The sequence below is a fragment of the Ranitomeya variabilis genome, chromosome 2 (assembly GCF_051348905.1).
Source record: "Ranitomeya variabilis isolate aRanVar5 chromosome 2, aRanVar5.hap1, whole genome shotgun sequence".
NCBI lineage: Eukaryota > Metazoa > Chordata > Amphibia > Anura > Dendrobatidae > Ranitomeya > Ranitomeya variabilis.
The window spans coordinates 246367899-246392164 of record NC_135233.1 but is presented as its reverse complement, the minus strand read 5'-3'; the positions used below and the strand labels follow the sequence as shown (position 1 = coordinate 246392164).

The following is a 24266-nucleotide window of genomic DNA, read 5'->3' as shown; positions in this document are numbered from 1 at the left end:
CAAATCCCTATCACGGATCACGTGGGGCCAGTACACTGTACGCAGCATCATTTGGGGCCATTATACAGTATGGAGCATCATGTGGGGCCATTATACAGCATGGAGCATCATGTGCGGCCATTATACAGCATGGAGCATCATGTGGGGCCATTATACAGCATGTAGCATCATGTGCGGTCATTATACAGCATGTAGCATCATGTGTGGCCATTATACAGCATGTAGCATCATGTGTGGCCATTATACAGCATGGAGCATCATGTGTGGCCATTATACAGTATGGAGCACTGTGTGGCCATATTCTTTTTTGTTTATAATTGTTTATGAAACAGTGTGATCAGCAGTGCTAAATGGGTGTGGTTGGGGCGTAACTAGTCAAAATGGGTGTGGTCAGAGGCGTGGCCTAAAATTCGCCATGGCGCTCTGCACATGCCGCTCTGCGCATGCCGCTAACTTTGTCCCTCCTTCCCTTAACCAAAAGTTGGGAGGTATGCTAAACTCCCCTCCATATCTGTATGGATCTTGTGCACTGGGCATAGTCATATGAGACAGAAAAGGGCCTTCCCCAAACTGTTCCCATAAAGCTGGAGGCTACAATGGTCTACAATGTCTTGTGCTGAAGAATTAAGATTTCCCATCACTGGGACTAAGAGGCCGAGGCCGCCCCCTGATAACAGCCACATAGCGCTATCCTCCTCCACCATCTGTACAGTGGCACAGTGCAGTCAGGGGGTAACGTTCTCCTGGAATCAGCAAACCCAGACTCCTCCATCAGACGCCGGATAGAGAAGTGCGATCCGTCACTGCACAGAACACGTCTCCTCCAGAGTCCAGTGGTGGCGGCTTTACACCACTCCATCCGACGCTTAGCATTGTGCTTGGTGATGTAAGGCTGCATGCAGGTGCTTGGCCATAAAGCTCTCGGAGGGGGCGCAGTGTTTGTGCTGATGTTACACCAGAGGAGGTCTGGACTCTGCAGTTATGGAGTCAGCAGATCATTGGTGACTTTTCCGCCCTCTGCTCCATCAAGTTGTATCAAGTGTTTTTTTATTTAGTTGTGGTAAACTATGGCAATCTGCACTGCGGCCGCCTGTGGGGTCCTTACAATGAGACCGCTATGCTTTTTACAAAAAAAAACTTTAAGTCCAAGTCACCACTAACAGCCACCAATCAGAGGCAGGCTTTCTGAGCGGCCACTGGAGTAAGCCGAGCCGTGATTGGCTGCGATGGTTCTCATGCCGCACATCACCCGGCAGCCGTGACTGGACATGTCCTGGCCTGTACTCAGCAGACTCCTCCCCGTGTACAGGGCTGCACTCTGCTGTAACCGGGCATTGCGACAGTCACCATGGTAACGGGAGATCGAGCCTGGTAACCAAGGAAACGGACCCGGTCTCTCGCTCTCGCGATTTTGCTACCCGGAAGCAGGAAGTGAGGGAGCAGTGGTGGTGGGCTGCCTGCCTCATGCAGGGGGCGTGATACCGGCTGCCGGAGCCTGAAGTGTGGGGGATGGAGGGACTGGAGGCCCCGGGAACAGCGCGGACACCCGCTGTAAGTGTAAGTTACAGGAGAAGAGACTGCCAGTAGGGGGCGCTGTATGACAGGCAGTGTGTACGGGGCTATCACCTGCAGGGGGCGCTGTATGACGGGGCAGTGTGTACGTGGCTGTCACCTGCAGGGGGCGCTGTAGGATGAGGCAGTGTGTACGGGCCTGTCACCTGCAGGGGGCGCTGTATGACAGGCAGTGTGTACGGGGCTGTCACCTGCAGGGGGCGCTGTATGACAGGCAGTGTGTACGGGGCTGTCACCTGCAGGGGGCGCTGTATGACAGGCAGTGTGTATGGGCCTGTCACCTGCAGGGGGCGTTGTATGACGGGGCAGTGTGTACGCAGGGGGGGGGTGTCACCTGCAGGGGGCGCTGTATGATGAGGCAGTGTGTACGGGGCTGTCACCTGCAGGGGGCGCTGTATGACGGGGCAGTGTGTATGGGCCTGTCACCTGCAGGGGGCGCTGTATGAAGGGGCAGTGTGTATGGGCCTGTCACCTGCAGGGGGCGCTGTATGACGGGGCAGTGTGTACGCGGGGGGGGGGAGGTGTCACCTGCAGGGGGCGCTGTATGACGGGGCAGTGTGTATGGGCCTGTCACCTGCAGGGGGCGCTGTATGACGGGGCAGTGTGTACGGGGCTGTCACCTGCAGGGGGTGCTGTATGACGGGGCTGTCACCTGCAGGGGGCGCTGTATGATGAGGCAGTGTGTACCGGGCTGTCACCTGCAGGGGGCGCTGTATGACAGGCAGTGTGTACGGGGCTGTCACCTGCAGGGGGCGCTGTATGACGGGGCAGTGTGTATGGGCCTGTCACCTGCAGGGGGCGCTGTATGACGGGGCAGTGTGTACGGGGCTGTCACCTGCAGGGGGTGCTGTATGACGGGGCTGTCACCTGCAGGGGGCGCTGTATGATGAGGCAGTGTGTACCGGGCTGTCACCTGCAGGGGGCGCTGTATGACAGGCAGTGTGTACGGGGCTGTCACCTGCAGGGGGCGCTGTATGACAGGCAGTGTGTACTGGGCTGTCACCTGCAGGGGGCGCTGTATGACAGGCAGTGTGTACGGGGCTGTCACCTGTATGGGGGCGCTGTATGACGAGGCAGTGTGTATGAGGCTGTCACCTGCAGGGGGCGCTGTATGACGGGGCAGTGTGTACGGGGCTGTCACCTGCAGGGGGCGCTGTATGACAGGCAGTGTGTACGGGGGTGTCACCTGCAGGGGGCGCTGTATGATAGGCAGTGTGTACAGGGCTGTCACCTGCAGGGGGCGCTGTATGACGGGGCAGTGTGTACGGAGCTGCCACCTGCAGAGGGCGCTGTATGACAGGCAGTGTGTACGGGGGTGTCACCTGCAGGGGGCGCTGTATGACGGGGCAGTGTGTACGGAGCTGCCACCTGCAGAGGGCGCTGTATGACAGGCAGTGTGTACGGGGGTGTCACCTGCAGGGGGCGCTGTATGACAGGCAGTGTGTACGGGGCTGTCACCTGCAGGGTGCGCTGTATGACGAGGCAGTGTGTACAGGGCTGTCACCTGCAGGGGGCGCTGTATGATGGGGCAGTGTGTATGGGCCTGTCACCTGCATGGGGCAGTGTGTACGGGGCTGTCACCTGCAGGGGGCGCTGTATGACGGGGCAGTGTGTACGCGGGGGGGGGGATTGTCACCTGCAGGGGGCGCTGTATGACGGGGCAGTGTGTATGGGCCTGGCACCTGCAGGGGGCGCTGTATGACGGGGCAGTGTGTATGGGCCTGTCACCTGCAGGGGGCGCTGTATGACGGGGCAGTGTGTACGGGGCTGTCACCTGCAGGGGGCGCTGTATGATGGGGCAGTGTGTATGGGCCTGTCACCTGCAGGGGGCGCTGTATGACGGGGCAGTGTGTACGGGGCTGTCACCTGCAGGGGGCACTGTATGACGGGGCAGTGTGTATGGGCCTGTCACCTGCAGGGGGCGCTGTATGACGGGGCAGTGTGTACGGGGCTGTCACCTGCAGGGGGCGCTGTATGACGGGGCTGTCACCTGCAGGGGGCGCTGTATGATGAGGCAGTGTGTACCGGGCTGTCACCTGCAGGGGGCGCTGTATGACCGGGCAGTGTGTAAGGGGCTGTCACCTGCAGGCGGCGCTGTATGACAGGCAGTGTGTATGAGGCTGTCACCTGCAGGGGGCGCTGTATGACCGGGCAGTGTGTAAGGGGCTGTCACCTGCAGGGGGCGCTGTATGACAGGCAGTGTGTAAGGGGCTGTCACCTGCAGGTGGCGCTGTATGACGGGGCAGTGTGTACGCGGGGGGGGGGTGTCACCTGCAGGGGGCGCTGTATGACGGGGCAGTGTGTATGGGCCTGTCACCTGCAGGGGGCGCTGTATGACGGGGCAGTGTGTATGGGCCTGTCACCTGCAGGGGGCGCTGTATGACGGGGCAGTGTGTACGGGGCTGTCACCTGCAGGGGGCGCTGTATGATGGGGCAGTGTGTATGGGCCTGTCACCTGCAGGGGGCGCTGTATGACGGGGCAGTGTGTACGGGGCTGTCACCTGCAGGCGGCGCTGTATGACGGGGCAGTGTGTATGGGCCTGTCACCTGCAGGGGGCGCTGTATGACGGGGCAGTGTGTACGGGGCTGTCACCTGCAGGGGGCGCTGTATGATGGGGCAGTGTGTATGGGCCTGTCACCTGCAGGGGGCGCTGTATGACGGGGCAGTGTGTACGGGGCTGTCACCTGCAGGGGGCGCTGTATGACGGGGCTGTCACCTGCAGGGGGCGCTGTATGATGAGGCAGTGTGTACCGGGCTGTCACCTGCAGGGGGCGCTGTATGACCGGGCAGTGTGTAAGGGGCTGTCACCTGCAGGCGGCGCTGTATGACAGGCAGTGTGTATGAGGCTGTCACCTGCAGGGGGCGCTGTATGACCGGGCAGTGTGTAAGGGGCTGTCACCTGCAGGGGGCGCTGTATGACAGGCAGTGTGTAAGGGGCTGTCACCTGCAGGTGGCGCTGTATGACGGGGCAGTGTGTATGGGCCTGTCACCTGCAGGGGGCGCTGTATGACGGGGCAGTGTGTACGCGGGGGGGGGGTGTCACCTGCAGGGGGCGCTGTATGATGAGGCAGTGTGTACGGGGCTGTCACCTACAGGAGGCGCTGTATGATAAGCAGTGTGTACGGGGCTGTCACCTGCAGGGGGCGCTGTATGACGGGGCAGTGTGTATGGGCCTGTCACCTGCAGGTGGCGCTGTATGACGGGGCAGTGTGTATGGGCCTGTCACCTGCAGGGGGCGCTGTATGACGGGGCAGTGTGTATGGGCCTGTCACCTGCAGGGGGCGCTGTATGACGGGGCAGTGTGTACGGGGCTGTCACCTGCAGGGGGCGCTGTATGACGGGGCTGTCACCTGCTGGGGGCGCTGTATGATGAGGCAGTGTGTACCGGGCTGTCACCTGCAGGGGGCGCTGTATGACAGGCAGTGTGTACGGGGGTGTCACCTGCAGGGGGCGCTGTATGACAGGCAGTGTGTACTGGGCTGTCACCTGCAGGGGGCGCTGTATGACAGGCAGTGTGTACTGGGCTGTCACCTGCAGGGGGCGCTGTATGACAGGCAGTGTGTACTGGGCTGTCACCTGTATGGGGGCGCTGTATGACAGGCAGTGTGTACGGGGCTGTCACCTGCAGGGGGCGCTGTATGACAGGCAGTGTGTACTGGGCTGTCACCTGTATGGGGGCGCTGTATGACGAGGCAGTCACCTGCAGGGGGCGCTGTATGACGGGGCAGTGTGTACGGGGCTGTCACCTGCAGGGGGCGCTGTACGATAGGCAGTGTGTACAGGGCTGTCACCTGCAGGGGGCGCTGTATGACGGGGCAGTGTGTACGGAGCTGTCACCTGCAGAGGGCGCTGTATGACAGGCAGTGTGTACGGGGGTGTCACCTGCAGGGGGCGCTGTATGACGTGGCAGTGTGTACAGGGCTGTCACCTGCAGGGGGCGCTGTATGACGGGGCAGTGTGTACGGGGCTGTCACCTGCAGGGGGCGCTGTATGACAGGCAGTGTGTACGGGGCTGTCACCTGCAGGGGGCGCTGTATGACAGGCAGTGTGTACGGGGCTGTCACCTGCAGGGGGCGCTGTATGACAGGCAGTGTGTACGGGGCTGTCACCTGCAGGGGGAGCTGTATGACAGGCAGTGTGTACGGGGCTGTCACCTGCAGGGGGCGCTGTATGACAGGCAGTGTGTACGGGGCTGTCACCTGTATGGGGGCGCTGTATGACGAGGCAGTGTGTATGAGGCTGTCACCTGCAGGGGGCGCTGTATGACGGGGCAGTGTGTACGGGGCTGTCACCTGCAGGGGGCGCTGTATGATAGGCAGTGTGTACGGGGCTGTCACCTGCAGGGGGCGCTGTATGACGGGGCAGTGTGTACGGAGCTGTCACCTGCAGAGGGCGCTGTATGACAGGCAGTGTGTACGGGGGTGTCACCTGCAGGGGGCGCTGAATGACAGGGCAGTGTGTACGGAGCTGTCATCTGCAGGGGGCGCTGTATGACGGGGCAGTGTGTACGGAGCTGTCATCTGCAGGGGGCGCTGTATGACAGGCAGTGTGTACGGGGGTGTCACCTGCAGGGGGCGCTGTATGACGAGGCAGTGTGTACAGGGCTGTCACCTGCAGGGGGCGCTGTATGATGGGGCAGTGTGTATGGGCCTGTCACCTGCATGGGGCGCTGTATGACGGGGCAGTGTGTACGGGGCTGTCACCTGCAGGGGGCGCTGTATGACGGGGCAGTGTGCACGCGGGGGGGGGGGGTGTCACCTGCAGGGGGCGCTGTATGACGGGGCAGTGTGTATGGGCCTGTCACCTGCAGGGGGCGCTGTATGACGGGGCAGTGTGTACGGGGCTGTCACCTGCAGGCGGCGCTGTATGACGGGGCAGTGTGTATGGGCCTGTCACCTGCAGGGGGCGCTGTATGACGTGGCAGTGTGTACGGGGCTGTCACCTGCAGGGGGCGCTGTATGATGGGGCAGTGTGTATGGGCCTGTCACCTGCAGGGGGCGCTGTATGACGGGGCAGTGTGTACGGGGCTGTCACCTGCAGGGGGCACTGTATGACGGGGCAGTGTGTATGGGCCTGTCACCTGCAGGGGGCGCTGTATGACGGGGCAGTGTGTACGGGGCTGTCACCTGCAGGGGGCGCTGTATGACGGGGCTGTCACCTGCAGGGGGCGCTGTATGATGAGGCAGTGTGTACCGGGCTGTCACCTGCAGGGGGCGCTGTATGACCGGGCAGTGTGTAAGGGGCTGTCACCTGCAGGGGGCTCTGTATGACAGGCAGTGTGTATGAGGCTGTCACCTGCAGGGGGCGCTGTATGACCGGGCAGTGTGTAAGGGGCTGTCACCTGCAGGGGGCGCTGTATGACAGGCAGTGTGTACAGGGCTGTCACCTGCAGGGGGCGCTGTATGATGGGGCAGTGTGTATGGGCCTGTCACCTGCATGGGGCGCTGTATGACGGGGCAGTGTGTACGGGGCTGTTACCTGCAGGGGGCGCTGTATGACGGGGCAGTGTGTACGCGGGGGGGGGGGGGTGTGTCACCTGCAGGGGGCGCTGTATGACGGGGCAGTGTGTACGGGGCTGTCACCTGCAGGCGGCGCTGTATGACGGGGCAGTGTGTATGGGCCTGTCACCTGCAGGGGGCGCTGTATGACGGGGCAGTGTGTACGGGGCTGTCACCTGCAGGGGGCGCTGTATGACGGGGCAGTGTGTACGGGGCTGTCACCTGCAGGGGGCGCTGTATGATGAGGCAGTGTGGTACCGGGCTGTCACCTGCAGGGGGCGCTGTATGACCGGGCAGTGTGTAAGGGGCTGTCACCCGCAGGGGGCGCTGTATGACAGGCAGTGTGTATGAGGCTGTCACCTGCAGGGGGCGCTGTATGAAGGGCAGTGTGAAAATCATGATCAAGATTAAATCATCTCTAAAAGGCTTAAAATTCAAGATTGCACATTTTCTTTGTATTTTAGGTAAAAAATCAATTGTTACATTTTTAAACATTACAAAAAAGAAAATGGGCCAATGCAAAAATGTGGGCACCCTTGGAGATTTGTGTTCTCATATCTTTGACCAAGGTTTCAGACCTTAATTAGCCTGTAAGGGTATGTGTTCACGTTCAGGATTTTATGCAGGTAAAATCCTGACCAAATCTGCAGCTGAGGTGACTGGCAGGTCACCTGCAGTGTTCTTGCGTTGTTTGCACATTGTAAGGACATGCTGCGTTCTTAAAAGACGCGCGCGCATGTACGTTTCCACGGGTCTGCCGCATGCGTCTTTTAATGCATAGTGGAGACGGGATTTCATGAAATCCCCTCCACTATGCTGTAACATCTGGACGCTGCGTGTTTGACGCTGCGGCTCTACGCATTGTCAAACACGCAACATTTCCTGAATGTGGAAACATACCCTTATGGTTATGGCTTGTCCATTATCATCGTTAGGAAAAGCTAGGTCATGCAGATTTCCAAGCTTCATAAAAACCCAATCTCCTCTAATCTTGTGCAAAAAAAAAAAAAACAGCAGCCATGGGTTCTTCTAATCATCTGCCTAGAACTCTGAAAATGAAAATAGTGGAGGCCCACAAAGAAGGAGAAGGCTATAAGAAGATAGCTCAGCGTTTTCAAGTTGCCCTTTCTTGAGTTTGAAATCTAATTAAGAAATGACAGTTCACAAGAACAGTGAAGGTCAAGATAAGGTCTGAAAGACCAAGCAAGATTTCAGTGAGAGCTGCTCGTAGGATTGCTAGAGAGGCAAATCAGACTCTGAGCTTGATTAGAAAAGACCTTCAGAAAGATTTAGCAGACCTTGGAGTTCTGGTACATTGTTCTACTGTTCAGAGACACCTGCAGTCATCAGAAGAAAACCTCTCCTGCATCATCACCATAAAATTCAGCATCAAAAGTATGCAAAAGAACATCTAAACAAGCCTGATGCATTTTGGAAACACGTTCTGCTGACCAATGAGGTTCAAATAGGACTCTTTGGCCACAATTATCAAAGGTATGTGTGGAGGAAAAAAGGGCACAGAATTTCAGGAAAACATCTCACCAACCATTAAGCGTGGGGGAGGATCAGTCATGGTTTGGGTTTATGTTGCAGCCAATGACACGGGGTACATTTAGGCCGGCCTCACACTAGCGAGTTTTACGGACGTATGAGCGCATAAACTACGTCCGTAAAATACGCATTGCACACGGCCCAATGAATCTCTATGGCACAGCTCCTATCTGCCGTATATTACGCATCCGTAATATACGGTCTTGTACGGCCGTAGAAAATCGCAGCATGCTGCGTTTGTCACCGTATTGCGCAAAAAAATCGCCAATGAAAGTCTATGGGGGCGAGAAAAATACGGATTCCACACGGACCAGCAGTGTGACTTGCGAGAAATACGCAGCGGTGTTAGTGAAAAGCCGGTAATTCAATTGCCGGCTTTTCATTTCTCCTTCACAAACCCGACATGATATGAGACATGGTTTACATACAGTAAACCATCTCATATCCCTTTTTTTTTGCATATTCCACACTACTAATGTTAGTAGTGTGTATGTGCAAAATTTGGGCGCTGTAGCTTGTAGAATAAAGGGTTAATTCGTGGAAAAAATTGCCGTGGGCTCCCGCGCAATTTTCTTCGCCAGAGTGGTAAAGCCAGTGACTGAGGGCAGATATTAATAGCCTAGAGAGGGTCCATGGTTATTGCCCCCCCCCGGCTACAAATATCTGCCCCCAGCCACCCCAGAAAAGGCACATCTGGAAGGTGTGCCTATTCTGGCACTTGGCCACTCTCTTCCCACTCCCCTGTAGTGGTGGGATATGGGGTAATGAAGGGTTAATGTCACCTTGCTATTGTAAGGTGACATTAAGCCAGGTTAATAATGGAGAGGCGTCAATTATGACACCTATCCATTATTAATCCAATAGTACTAAATGGTTAATAAAACACACACATTATTACAAAGTATTTTAATGAAATAAACACACATGTTGTTGTAATATTTTATTAGACTCTTAATCCACCTGAAGACCATCGTCCTGAAACAAAGTTAAAAAAACAAACAACAATATTCCATACCTTCCGTCGTTATGTCCCACGATGTAAATCCATCTGAAGGGGGTAAATCATTTTACAGCCAGGAGCTGTGCTAAAGCACTCGCGCGTGCCTGTAAAACCCCGGGTACTGAATGGAAAGCTGGGTGATCTGTTACCTTGAGTTGCGGTGAGGCGCCCTCTGCTGGATGTCCTCATATGAACTCGAGCGTGGGAACTTTTCCAAGGCTCCAGTTCATGAGGACATCCAGCAGAGGGCGCATCACCGCAACTCAAGGTAACTACAGATCACCCAGCTTTCCATTCAGTACCCGGGGTTTTACAGGCACGAGCCTCCTGGCTGTAAAATGATTTAACCCCTTCAGATGGATTTACATCGTGGGACATAACGACGGAAGGTATGGAATATTGTTGTTTGTTTTTTTAACTTTGTTTCAGGACGATGGTCTTCAGATGGATTAAGAGTCTAATAAAATATTACAACAACATGTGTGTTTATTTCATTAAAATACTTTGTAATAATGTGTGTGTTTTATTAACCATTTAGTACTATTGGATTAATACTGGATAGGTGTCATAATTGACGCCTCTCCATTATTAACCTGGCTTAATGTCACCTTACAATAGCAAGGTGACATTAACCCTTCATTACCCCATATCCCACCACTACAGGGGAGTGGGAAGAGAGTGGCCAAGTGCCAGAATAGGCGCATCTTCCAGATGTGCCTTTTCTGGGGTGGCTGGGGGCAGATGTTTGTAGCCAGGGGGGGCCAATAACCATGGACCCTCTCTAGGCTATTAATATCTGCCCTCAGTCACTGGCTTTACCACTCTGGCGGAGAAAATTGCGCGGGAGCCCACGCCAATTTTTTCCGTGATTTAACCCTTTATTTTACAAGCTACAGCGCCCAAATTTTGCACATACACACTACTAACATTAGTAGTGTGGAATATGCAAAAAAAAAGGGATATGAGATGGTTTACTGTATGTAAACCATGTCTCATATCCTGTCAGGTTTGTGAAGGAGAAATGAAAAGCCGGCAATTGAATTACCGGCTTTTCACATATCTCTTGCTGAATTAAATATAAATACAGAATATATATATATATATATATATATATATATATATATATATATATATATATATATATATATATATATATATATATATATATATATATATATATATATATATATATGTCTCAATGACATATATATATATATACATACTGTATATATGTTTTAACGAACATTTGAGCACATAAATCCAGTAGATGTCGGTTTTGCAAGCCTGCGAGAAAATATCGCAGTACGGATGCCATACGGATTACATACGGAGGATGCCATGCGCAAAATACGCTGCCACACCCTGCCTACGGAGGACATACGTATCACTATTTTGGGAACATTTCTGCGTATTACGGCCGTAATAAACGGATCGTATTTTTATACGCTGAGTGTGAGGCCGGCCTTAATGGTTAAAGGGAAGAATGGATTCAATGAAATTAAAACAAATTCTTGATGTAAACATAACACCATCGGTAAAAAAGCTGAAGTTGAAAAGAGAATGGCTTCTACAAATGAATAATGATCCTAAAACACATGTCAAAATCCACAATAGATGACCTCAAAAGACGCAAGCTGAGGGTTTTACCATGGCCCTCACAGTCCCCTGATCTGAGCATCCTTGAAAATCTGTGGTTAGACCTCAAAATAGCAGAGGATGCAAGACGAACCAAGAATCTCAGAACTGGAAGAATTCTCCAAAAATGGATGAAAATCCCTGAAAGAAGAATTGAATGATTCTAGCATTTAATAGCTGTGATACTTGTAAAAGAGGGTGCTACTAGGTACTAACCATGCAGGGTACATCAGCTCATTTTCGTTTTTGTAATTTTTAAAACGTAACAGATGAAAAAATATATATTTGTTTGCCTAAAATATAAAGAAAATGTCATCTTTAACCGCTTAGTGACAGAGCCAATTTGCCACTTAATGACCGGGCCAATTTTTACAATTTTGACCACTGTCACTTTATGAGGTTATAACTCTGGAACTCTTTAATGGATCCTGCTGATTCTGAGAATGTTTTTTCGTGACATATTGTACTTCATGTTAGTGGTAAAATTTCTTTGACAATGGAAATATGGCAAACATTTTGCAATTTTCAAACTTTTATGCCCTCAAATCAGAGAGTGGTGTCACACAAAATAGTTAATAAATAACAGTTCCCACATGTCTACTTTACATCAGCACCATTTTGGAAACAATTTTTATTTTTTTTTGTTAGGAAGTTATAAGGGTTATAAGTTGACCAGTGATTTCTCATTTTTCCAGCAAAATTTACAAAACCATTTTTTTAGGGACCACCTCACATTTGAAGTGAGTTTTGGTGGGTTCATATAACAGAAAATACCCAAAAGTGACACCATTCTAAACTGCACCCCTCAAGGTGCACAAAACCACATTCAAGAAGTTTATTCACCCTTCAGGTGCTTTACGAGAACTAAAGCAATGTGGAAGGAAAAAATTAACATTTTACTTTTTTTCACTAAAGATTTACTTTACAACCATTTTTTTTTATTTTCACAAAGATATCAGGAGAAAATGGACCACAAAATCTGTAGTGCAATTTCTCCTGAGTATGCCATTACCCCATATGTGTATGACGGGGCTCAAAACGGAGGGAGCACATTTGACTTTTTGAATGCAAAATTAGCTGGAATCAATGGTGGCGCCATGTCACGTTTGGAGACCCCCTGATGTAATAATAATAATAATTTTATTTATATAGCGCCAACATATTCCGCAGCGCTTTACAACTTATAGAGGGGACTTATACAGACAACAGACATTACAGCATAACAGAAATCACAGTTCAAAACAGATACCAGGAGGAATGAGGGCCCTGCTGCTCGCAAGCTTACAATCTATGAGGAAATGGGGAGACACAAGAGGTGGATGGTAACAATTGCTTTAGTTATTTGGACCAGCCATAGTGTAAGGCTCGGGTGTTCATGTAAAGCTGCATGAACCAGTTAACTGCCTAAGTATGTAGCAGTACAGACACAGAGGCTATTAACTGCATAAAGTGTATGAGAACATGATGGAGGAACGTGATTATGTTGTTGTTTTTTATTAATAGGCCACACAGGGATAATTAGGTTAATGCGTTGAGGCGGTAGGCCAATCTGAACAAATGAGTTTTTAGTGCACGCTTAAAACTGTGGGGATTGGGGATTAATTGTATTAACCTAGGTAGTGCATTCCAAAGAATCGGCGCCGCACGTGTAAAGTCTTGGAGACGGGAGTGGGAGGTTCTGATTATTGAGGATGCTAACCTGAGGTCATTAGCAGAGCGGAGGGCACGGGTAGGTTGGTAGACTGAGACCAGAGAGGAGATGTAGGGTGGTGCTGAGCCATGGAGTGCTTTGTGGATGAGGGTAGTAGTTTTGTACTGGATTCTGGATTGGATGGGTAGCCAGTGTAATGACTGGCACAAGGTAGAGGCATCGGTGTAACGGTTGGCGAGGAATATGATCCTGGCAGCAGCATTCAGGACAGATTGGAGCGGGGAGAGTCTGGTAAAAGGTAGGCCAATTAGTAGAGAGTTACAATAGTCCAGACGAGAATGAATAAGTGAGACAGTAAGAGTTTTTGCAGAGTCGAAAGTAAGAAAAGGGCGAATTCTGGAAATGTTTTTGAGATGCAGATAAGAAGAGCGAGCCAGTGATCGGATGTGGGGGGTGAATGAAAGCTCGGAATCAAGGATGACTCCAAGGCAGCGGGCATGTTGCTTTGGAGTAATGGTGGAACCGCACACAGAGATGGCAATGTCGGGCAAAGGTAGGTTTGTAGAGGGAGAGAACACGAGGAGTTCAGTTTTTGACAGGTTCAGTTTCAGATAGAGGGAGGACATGATGTTAGAGACAGCGGTAAGACAATCACTGGTGTTTTCTAAAAAGGTCGGCGTGATAACAGGAGAAGAGGTATATAATTGGGTGTCGTCAACATAGAGATGGTACTGGAAACCAAATCTACTGATTGTTTGTCCAATAGGGGCAGTATACAAAGAGAAGAGGAGGGGGCCTAGGACTGATCCTTGAGGAACCCCAACAGTAAGGGGAAGGTGAGAGGAGGAGGAACCAGCAAAACAAACAGTGAAGGATCGGCCAGAGAGATAGGAGGAGAACCAAGAGAGAACGGTGTCCTTGAGGCCGATGGAGCGGAGCATAGTGAGGAGGAGCTGATGATCCACAGTGTCGAATGCTGCGGAGAGATCCAAGAGAATTAGCATGGAATAGTGACCATTAGATTTAGCTGTTAGTAGGTCATTAGAGACTTTAGTGAGGGCAGTTTCAGTAGAGTGTAAAGAGCGGAAACCAGATTGAAGAGGGTCGAGAAGAGAATTATCTGAGAGATAGCGGGTAAGACGGGAGTGGACCAGGCGTTCCAGGAGTTTAGAGATGAAGGGAAGATTAGAGACAGGTCTATAATTAGCGGCACAATTTTGATCGAGGGAGGGCTTTTTAAGTAGTGGATGTATGATGGCATGCTTAAATGAGGAGGGAAAAATACCGGAAGTGAGGGAAAGGTTGAATATTTTTGTTAGGTGAGAGGTGACAGCCGGGGAAAGGGACTGGAGGAGATGCGACGGAATGGGGTCGCTGGTGCAAGTGGTCGGGCGAGAAGATGCAAGGAGCCTGCTTACTTCTTCTTCTGTAACTGTTTCAAAGTCAGAGAGTGAACTAGATGCAGTGGGGGAGGGAGGACAGTGCTTGGTATGAAGAGATTGGGAAATGATTTCCTGTCGAATGTGGTCAATTTTTTCTTTGAAGTAATTGGCCAGATCGTCAGCGTGGAGATCTGTGGTTGGGGCCTGCTCTCTTGGGTTGAGTAGGGACCGGAAAGTGTCAAAGAGACGTTTAGGGTTATTGGACAGCGAGGTGATGAGGGTGTTGAAATAGGTTTGTTTGGAGAGGTGAAGGGCAGAGTTGTATGTTTTTAACATGAACTTATAATGGATGAAATCTTCGGGCAGATTAGATTTTCTCCACAGACGTTCGGCGCACCTGGAGCACCGCTGCAGGAAACGTGTTTGCAGCGTGTGCCACGGTTGTCGCCGTCTGTGCCGAGTTGTTCTATGTATAGGAGGTGCAGCTTCTTCCAGGGCACTTTGCAGGGTTTCATTGTAATGCTTCAGAGCAGAATCAGGACAAGTGGAAATCCCTCAATTCTAACTCCAACTCTAATCCCAACACACCCCTAATTCCAACCCTAACAATAGCCCTAACCCTAACTTTAACCCCTTAACGACCGCCGATACACCTTTTAACGGCGGCAGTTAAGGGTACTTAAACCACAGCGCCGTTAATTAACGGCGCTGTGGAAAAAGTTAATAGCGCCCCCAGAGTCGGATTTTCTCTGGGGTCTCGGTTGCCGGGGGTAGCCGAGACCCCAGAGAACATGATTCGGGTTTTTTTTACTGACCCTCGGGTTGCGATCGCCGGTAATTAACCGCCGTTTGCTGGCGGTCACAAAAAAAAGGCGATTTCCCATTTAATTTCTCTGTCCTCCGATGTGATTGCACATCAGAGGACAGAGAAATGGGGTCCCCGATCGCTCCCCGATACTCACCCGTCTCCCCCGGTGCTCCTCGTGGCTCCCGATGGGCGCCGCCATCTTGTTCTGGTCAAAAACGGCCAGCACCCGGAATATGTTTGTGGTCTCGGCTGCCGGGGGTAGCAGAGACCCCAAAGAACATGATCGGGTCGGTTTTAACCGACCCCTGTTTTGCAATCGCCGGTAATTAAATGTTTACCGGTGGCCGCAAAAAAAAAAAAGCGATGTGTCATGATCGCACATCAGGGGACAGAGAAATAAGGGGATTCGGGGACCCTATTATACTTACCGGTGTCCCCGGGTCCTCCTGCGTCCCCTCCTGGCCTCCGGCTTCTTCATCCGGTAAAAAAATGGCGGGTGTATGCGCAGTGCGCCCGCCATGATCTGCCTGCCGGCAGCTAGAGGAGTTGGGCTAAAGTTAGGGTTAGGGCTAGGGTTGGGGATAAAGTTAGGGCTAGGGTTGGGATTAGGGTTAGGGTTTGGATTAGGGTTGGTATTACGGTTAGGGTTGGCATTAGGGTTACGTTTGGGATTAGGGTTAAGGTTAGAGTTGGGATTAGGGTTAGGGGTGTATTGGGATTAGGGTTAGGTTTGAGGTTAGGGTTGGGATTAGGGGTGTGTTGGGCTTGGGGTTTTGGTTAGGGTTGGGATTAGGGTTGTGATTATGGTTAGGGTTGTGATTAGGATTGTGAATCGGGTTGGGATTAGGGTTAGGCGTGTGTTGGGGTTAGGGTTGGAGTTAGAATTGGGGGGTTTCCACTGTTTAGATACATCAGGGGGTCTCCAAACGCGACAGCCAATTTTGCGCTCAAAAAGTCAAATGGTGCTCCCTCCCTTCTGAGCTCTGCCATGCGCCCAAACAGTGTTTTACCCCCACATATGGAGTATCAGCGTACTCGGAACAAATTTCACAACAGCTTTCGTGGTATAATTTCTCCTGTTACCCTACTGCATTCCAAAACAGCGCTCCTTCCCTTCCGAGCTCTGCTGTGCGCCCAAACATGGGGTATCAGTGTACTCAGGACAAATTGGACAACAACTATTGGGGTCCAATTTCTCCTGTTACCCTTGTGAAAATAAAAACTTGGGGGCTAAAAAATCTTTTTTGTGGAAAAAAAATATTTTTTATTTTCATGACTCTGCATTATAAACTCCTGTGAAGCACTTGGGCATTCAAAGTTCTCACCACACATCTAGATAAGTTCTTTTGGGGGTCTAGTTTCCAAAATGGGGTCACTTGGGGGGGGGGTTTTCTACTGTTTAGGTACATCAGGGGCTCTGCAAATGCAACATAACGCCCGCAGACCATTCTATCAAAGTCTGCATTCCAAAACGGTTCTCCTTCCCTTCCGAGCTCTGCCGTGCGCCCAAACAGTGGTCCCCCCCACACATGGGGTATCGGTGTACTCAGGACAAATTGGACAAGAACTTTTGGTTTCCAATTTCTCCTGTTACCCTTGTGAAAGTAAAAATTTGGGGGTGAAAAGATCATTTTTGTGGAAAAAATGATTTTTTTATTTTCATGGCTCTACATTATAAACTTCTGTGAAGAAGTTGGGGGTTCATAGTGCTCAACACACATCTTGATAAGCTCTTTGTGGGGTCTAGTTTCCAAAATGGGGTCACTTGTGGGGGGTTTCTACTGTTTAGGTACATCAGGAGCTCTGCAAATGCAACATGAAGCCCACAGACCATCCCATCAAAGTCTGCATTCCAAGCGGCTCTCCTTCCCTTCCGAGCCCCGATGTGTGCCCAAAAAGTGTTCACCCCCCCCGATATGGGGTATCATCGTACTGAGAACAAACTGGTCAACAAATTTTGGGGTCCAATGTCTCCCGTTACCCTTGAGAAAATAAAACATTGCAGGCTAAAAAGTCATTTTTGAGGAAAATAAGGCTAGGTTCAGATTGCGTTAGGGCAATCCGTTTAGCGCGAGCGCTAGCGGATTGCGCTAACGCAATGTATTTTTCGGGGCCGCGTTCAGGGGTCGCGTTAACGTCCCCGCTCTCGCAGATCCCCGATCTGCGAGAGCGGGGAACGGACCTCTGGGGCGCCGCGGACGCTGCAAGCAGCGTCCGAGGCGCGCTACAAAAGACCGGCACATCGCTAGCGCGTGCCGAAAATGACACGCGCTAGCAATGCGCTCTATCATTGCCGGCAATGGGAGCGCTAACGGACGCGGTGCACGGCGTTAATTGCGACATTTTCGCCGTGCAACGCTGTCCGTTAGCGCTATCCCATTAACGCAATGGGAACCTAGCCTTAAAAGGATTTTTTATTTTCACGGCTCTACTTTGTAAATTTCTGTGAAGCACTTGGGGGTTCAAGGTTTCCACTGTTTAGGCACATCAGAAGCTCTCCAAACACGACATGGCATCCGATCTCAATTCCAGCCAATTCTGCATTGAAAGAGTCAAACGGAACTCCTTCTCTTCCAAGCTCTGCCATGCGCCCAAACTGTGGTTTACCCCCACATATGGGGTATTGGCGTACTCAGGACAAATTTCACAACAACTTTTGTGGTATAATTTCTCCTGTTACCCTTGAGAAAAAAAAATGGGGGCAAAAAGATAATTTTGTAGAAAAAATGTGATTTTTTATTTTCACGGCTCTACGTTATAAACTTCTGTGAAGCACCTGGGGGTTTAAAGTGCTCACCACACATCTAGATAAGTTTCTTAAGGAGTCTAGTTTCCAAAATGGTGTCACTTGTGGGGCGTTTCCACTGTTTAGGCACATCAGGGGCTCTCCAAACGTGACATGGCATCTGATCTCAATTCCAGCCAATTCTGCATTGAAAAAGTCAAACGGCGCTCCTTCTCTTCCAAGCTCTGCCGTGCGCCCAAACAGTCGTTTACCCCCACGTATGGGGTATCGGCGTATTCAGGAGAAAGTGCACAACAAAATTTGTGGTTCATTTTCTGTTTTTACACTTGTGAAAATAAAATATATTGGTTCTGAAGTAAAATGTTTGCAAAAAAAAGTTAAATGTTCATTTTTTCCTTCCACATTGTTTCAGTTCCTGTGAAGCACGCAAAGGGTTAATAAACTTCTTGAATGTGGTTTTGAGCACCTTGAGCAGTTTTTAGAATGGTGTCACACTTGGTTATTTTCTATCATATAGACCCCTCAAAATGACTTCAAATGTTATGTGGTCCCTAAAAAAAATGGTGTTGTAAAAATGAGAAATTGCTGGTCAACTTTTAACCGTTATAACTCCCTAACAAAAAAAATGTTGTTTCCAAAATTGTGCTGATGTAAAGTAGACATGTGGGAAATGTTATTTATTAACTATTTTTTGTGACATATATCCCTGATTTAAGGGCATCAAAACACAATGTTTGAAAATTGAAAAATGTTAAAAATTTTCACCATATTTCCGTTTTTTTCATAAATAATCGCAAGTAATATCGAAGAAATGTTACCACTAACAAAGTACAATATGTCGCGTAAAAACTGTGTCAGAATCAGCGGGATCCGTTAAAGCGTTCCAGAGTTATAACCTCATAAAGTGACAGTGGTCAGAATTGTAAAAATTGGCCCGGTCATTAAGTACCAAATTGGCTCTGTCACTAAGGGGTTAAAATCAAATATGAGGAAGAAATGGTACAGGCACTCACTGTCCTATTTATGTCCGTTATTTGGAAATCACATAAAAACAGCAAGGAAGTGTGAAGAGGAGACGCAACGGACGACGGCCGTTTCGCGTCGGTGTGCGCGTCTACGGGTCCTCACATTTATTTCAGTTCTTCAATGCAGAAAGAAACTCATGTTATATAGAGTCATTACAAACAGAGATCTATTTCAAGTGTTTATTTCTGTTAATGTTGATGATTATGGCTTACAGTCAATGAAAACCCAAAAGTCATTATCTCAGTAAATTAGAATACTTTACAACACCAGCTTGAAAAAATAATTTTAAAATCTGAAATGCTGGCCTACTGAAATGTATGCTCAGTAAATGCACTCAATACGTTGTCGGGGCTCCTTTTGCATCAATTACTGCATCAATGCGGCGTGGCATGGAGGCGATCAGCCTGTAGCACTGCTGAGGTGTTATGGAAGCCCAGGTTGCTTTGATAGCAGCCTTCAGCTCATCTGCATTGTTGGGTCCGGTGTCTCTCATCTTCCTCTTGACAATGCTCCATAGATTCTCTATGGGGTTAAGGTCAGGCGAGTTTGCTGCCAATCAAGCACAGTGATACTGTTGTTTGTAAACCAGGAATTGGTACTTTTGGCAGCGTGGACAGGTGCCAAGTCCTGCTGGAAAATGACATTTCCATCTCCAAAAAGCTTGTCGGCAGAGGGAAGCATGAAGTGCTGTAAAATTTCCTTGTAGAAGGCTGCGCAGACTTTGGTCTTGATAAAACACAGTGGACCTACACCAGCAGATGACATGGCTCCCCAAACCATCACTGATTGTGGAAACTTCACACTAGACCTCCAGCAGCTTGGATTGTGGCCTCTCCACTCTTCCTCCAGACTCTGGGACCTTGATTTTCAAATGAAATGCAAAATTTACTTTCATCTGAAAACAACACCTTGGACCTCTGAGCAACAGTCCAGTTCTTTTTCTCCTTGGTCCAGGTAAGACGCTTCTGGCATGGTCCATTGGTCATGAGTGACTTGACACAACGAATGTGACATTTGTAGCCCATGTCCTGGATAAGTCTGTGTGTGGTGCCTCTTGGAGCAATGACTCCAGCAGCAGTCCACTCCTTGTGAATCTCCCCCACATTTATGAATGGCCTTTTCTTAGCAATCCTTTCAAGGCTGCGGTTATCCCGGTTGCTTGTGCACCTTTTTCTACCACACTTTTTCCTTCCACTCAACTTTCCATTAATATGCTTGGATACAGCACTCTGTGAACTGCCAGCTTCCTTAGCAATGAGCTTTTCTGGCTTAACCTCCTTGTGGAGTGTGTCAGTGACTGCCATCTAGACATCTGTCAAGTCAGCAGTCTTCCCCATGATTGTGGAGCTACTGAAACAGACTAAGGGACCTTTTTAAAAGAGTAGGAAGCCTTTGCAGGCGTTTTTGAAATTATTCTAATTTACCGAGAATGACGTTCGTGTTTTCATTGGCTGCAACCCACAGTCATCAATATTAACAGAAATAAACACTTGAAATAGATCACTATGTTTCAATTATTCCATATAATAGATGAGTTTCACTTTTTTGTATTGAAGAACTGAAATTAACTTTTTGATGATATTCTAATTTAGTGAGAAGCACTTGTATGTACACAGTGTCTGCACCAGCAGAATAGTGAGTGCAGCCCTGGAGTATAATACAGGATGTAACACTCAGGATCAGTAATGTAATGTATGTACACAGTGACTGCACCAGCAGAATAGTGAGAGCAGCTCTGGAGTATAATACAGGATGTAACTCAGGATCAGTACAGGATGAGTAATGTAATGTATGTACACAGTGACTGCACCAGCAGAATAGTGAGTGCAGCTCTGGAGTATACTACAGAAGGTAACTCAGGATCAGTAATGTAATGTATGTACACAGTGACTGCACCAGCAGAACAGTGAGTGCAGCTCTGGCGTATAATACAGGATGTAACTCAGGATCAGTACAGGATCAGTAATGTAATGTACAGGTCCTTCTCAAAAAATTAGCATATAGTGTTAAATTTTATTATTTACCATAATGTAATGATTACAATTAAACTTTCATATACTATAGATTCATTATCCACCAACTGAAATTTGTCAGGTCTTTTATTGTTTTAATACTGATGATTTTGGCATACAACTCCTGATAACCCAAAAAACCTGTCTCAATAAATTAGCATATCAAGAAAAGGTTCTCTAAACGACCTATTACCCTAATCTTCTGAATCAACTAATTAACTCTAAACACATGCAAAAGATACCTGAGGCTTTTAAAAACTCCCTGCCTGGTTCATTACTCAAAACCCCCATCATGGGTAGGACTAGCGACCTGTCAGATGTCAAGAAGGCCATCATTGACTCCCTCAAGCAAGAGGGTAAGACCCAGAAAGAAATTTCTCAACAAATAGGCTGTTCCCAGAGTGCTGTATCAAGGCACCTCAATGGTAAGTCTGTTGGAAGGAAACAATGTGGCAGAAAACGCTGTACAACGAGAAGAGGTGACCGGACCCTGAGGAAGATTGTGGAGAAGGACCGATTCCAGACCTTGGGGAACCTGAGGAAGCAGTGGACTGAGTCTGGTGTGGAAACATCCAGAGCCACCGTGCACAGGCGTGTGCAGGAAATGGGCTACAGGTGCCGCATTCCCCAGGTAAAGCCACTTTTGAACCATAAACAGCGGCAGAAGCGCCTGACCTGGGCTACAGAGAAGCAGCACTGGACTGTTGCTAAGTGGTCCCAAGTACTTTTTTCTGATGAAAGCAAATTTTGCATGTCATTCGGAAATCAAGGTGCCAGAGTCTGGAGGAAGACTGGGGAGAAGGAAATGCCAAAATGCCTGAAGTCCAGTGTCAAGTACCCACAGTCAGTGATGGTGTGGGGTGCCATGTCAGCTGCTGGTGTTGGTCCACTGTGTTTCATCAAGGGCAGGGTCAATGCAGCTAGCTATCAGGAGATTTTGGAGCACTTCATGCTTCCATCGGCTGAAATGCTTTATGGAGATGAAGATTTCATTTTTCAGCACGACCTGGCACCTGCTCACAGTGCCAAAACAACTGGTAAATGGTTTACTGACCATGGTATTACTGTGCGCAATTGGCCTGCCAACTCTCCTGACCTGAACCCCATAGAGAATCTGTGGGATATTGTGAAGAGAAAGTTGAGAGACGCAAGACCCAACACTCTGGATGAGCTTAAGGCCGCTATTGAAGCATCCTGGGCCTCCATAACATCTCAGCAGTGTCACAGGCTGATTGCCTCCATGCCACGCCGCATTGAAGCAGTCATTTCTGCCAAAGGATTCCCGACAAAGTATTGAGTGCATAACTGAACATTATTATTTGATGGTTTTTTTGTTTGGTATTAAAAAACACTTTTATTTGATTGGTCGGGTGAAATATGCTAATTTATTGAGACAGGTTTTTTGGGTTATCAGGAGTTGTATGCCAAAATCATCAGTATTAAAACAATAAAAGACCTGACAAATTTCAGTTGGTGGATAATGAATCTATAGTATATGAAAGTTTAATTGTAATCATTACATTATGGTAAATAATGAAATTTAACACTATATGCTAATTTTTTGAGAAGGACCTGTATGTACACAGCGACTGCACCAGCAGAATAGTGAGTGCAGCTCTGGAGTATAATACAGGATGTAACTCAGGATCAGTACAGGAAGAGTAATGTAATGTATGTACACAGTGACTGCACCAGCAGAATAGTGAGTGCAGCTCTGGAGTATAAGGCTATGTCTCCACGTTCAGGATGGCCGGCGGTATCGCCGCAGCGGCGAAGCCGCTCGGCGCTAAGCCCCGCCCCCTTTCTGGAACGCGATCATACCGGATGTGTTAACTCTTCACATCCGGGATGATCGCTCTGTCCCATAGGGCCCTGTGATATGCCTTGCGGGGACGCTGCGTCCCCGCAAGGTGTACGGACATGCTGCGATCTGAAAAGACGCGCAGCATGTCCGGAGTCGCAGGGCCGCCGCGTGCGGGTTTCCACGCATAGTGGAGATGGGATTTCATAAAATCCCCTCCACTATGCTGGAACATCTGGACGCTGCTTGTTTGACGCTGCAGCTCTGCGCAGCGTCAAACAAGCAGCGTTTCCTGACCGTGGAAACATACCCTAATACAGAAGGTAACTCAGGATCAGTAATGCAATGTATGTACACAGTGACTGCACCAGCAGAATAGTGAGTGCAGCTCTGGAGTATAATACAGGATGTAACTCGGGATCAGTAATGTATGTACACAGTGACTGCACCAGAAGAATAGTGAGTTCAGCTCTGGAGTATAATACAGGATATATCTGGCTGTCAGTACAGGACATGTAACATATGCATGCAATAACTCCACCAGCAGAATATAGTCAGTGACTTGGCTTGTTTTGTTTGCAGGTATCTGCCAGTCTAGTTTCCTGGCCGGCCATCCGGTATTCCTTCTCCTTCTTACTACAAACTTCTATCCTGGTGATATGATCCGACCACGACCTCCCATGAGACTCTACAAGAGGTGGGGTCCCCAATGCCTGTGATCCCTATTCCCCGCCGGGTTCGATCCTTCCACGGCCCTCATACCACCTGCTTGCATTCTGCCTGTGGCCCGGTCCGGACTACACACTTGGTGCGCACCAAGTACAACAACTTTGACATCTACCTGAAGTCCAGATGGATGTACGGCTTCATCCGCTTCCTGCTGTACTTCAGCTGCAGCCTTCTGACTTCCATCCTCTGGGTGGCACTCTCTGTCCTGTTTTGCCTTCAGTATCTGGGCATCCGAGTGTTCCTGCGCTTCCAATACAAACTGTCCATCATCCTGCTGCTGCTGGGGCGGAGGCGGGTCGACTTTAGCCTCATGAACGAACTGCTTATTTATGGGATCCACGTAACCATGCTGCTCGTCGGTGGACTGGGGTGGTGTTTTATGGTGTTTATAGATATGTAAATATATGCATGCGGATGGGAAACGATGTTCCTTGGCAGGTTGAGTACGAGTCGGTCTTGTTTTCTCTTTCTTTATCAAGCAAGAGTAGTCTTTTTTTAATAAAGGCATGTAAATACATGTCAAGATGCCGGGAGTATGTGGAGCAGACACTGTCAATCAAGATAAGGTCTTAATATTCCTCATTAATATCTTGTCACATTTTTCCACTCTCATCTGATGTATTCAGGCAAGAAGATGCTCTTGTCCAGGAGCAGAACTACTCTGGGAAGGCTTAAAGTGCCCCTGTCAGCAGGATTGTGCACAGTAACCTACACACAGTGTCAGGTCGGCGCCGTTATACTGATTACTGTGAGACCTGGTGATGAAACCCGTGGTTGTTGTGTAATCTTTATTTCCAGTTTTGAGTTAATGATCTGCCCGTGCTCCGGGGCGGCCTGTGGGGGTCTTCATGTGG

General features: G+C 49.5%; 1 protein-coding gene across 2 annotated transcripts; it reads left to right on the top strand.

The window, feature by feature from the left end:
* The first annotated feature begins 1254 nt into the window (after window positions 1-1254).
* On the top strand, window positions 1255-23929 carry TMEM250 (transmembrane protein 250). 2 transcript variants are annotated; one of them, XM_077292400.1, is made up of 2 exons: window positions 1255-1551; window positions 23266-23929. In XM_077292400.1, exon 2 carries the CDS (start codon window positions 23393-23395, stop codon window positions 23810-23812), a length of 420 nt encoding a protein of 139 aa, XP_077148515.1. In that variant the 5' UTR covers window positions 1255-1551; window positions 23266-23392; the 3' UTR covers window positions 23813-23929. The 2 variants fall into 2 exon arrangements, with proteins under 2 accessions (XP_077148515.1, XP_077148514.1); XM_077292399.1 differs by having other exon boundaries at window positions 1256-1557.
* Window positions 23930-24266: the final 337 nt, after the last annotated feature.

What these genes read in the sequence shown, in the direction of transcription:
- TMEM250 (XM_077292400.1), top strand. Translation starts at nt 23,393, where the DNA reads ATGCCTGTGATCCCTATTCCCCGCCGGGTTCGATCCTTCCACGGCCCT.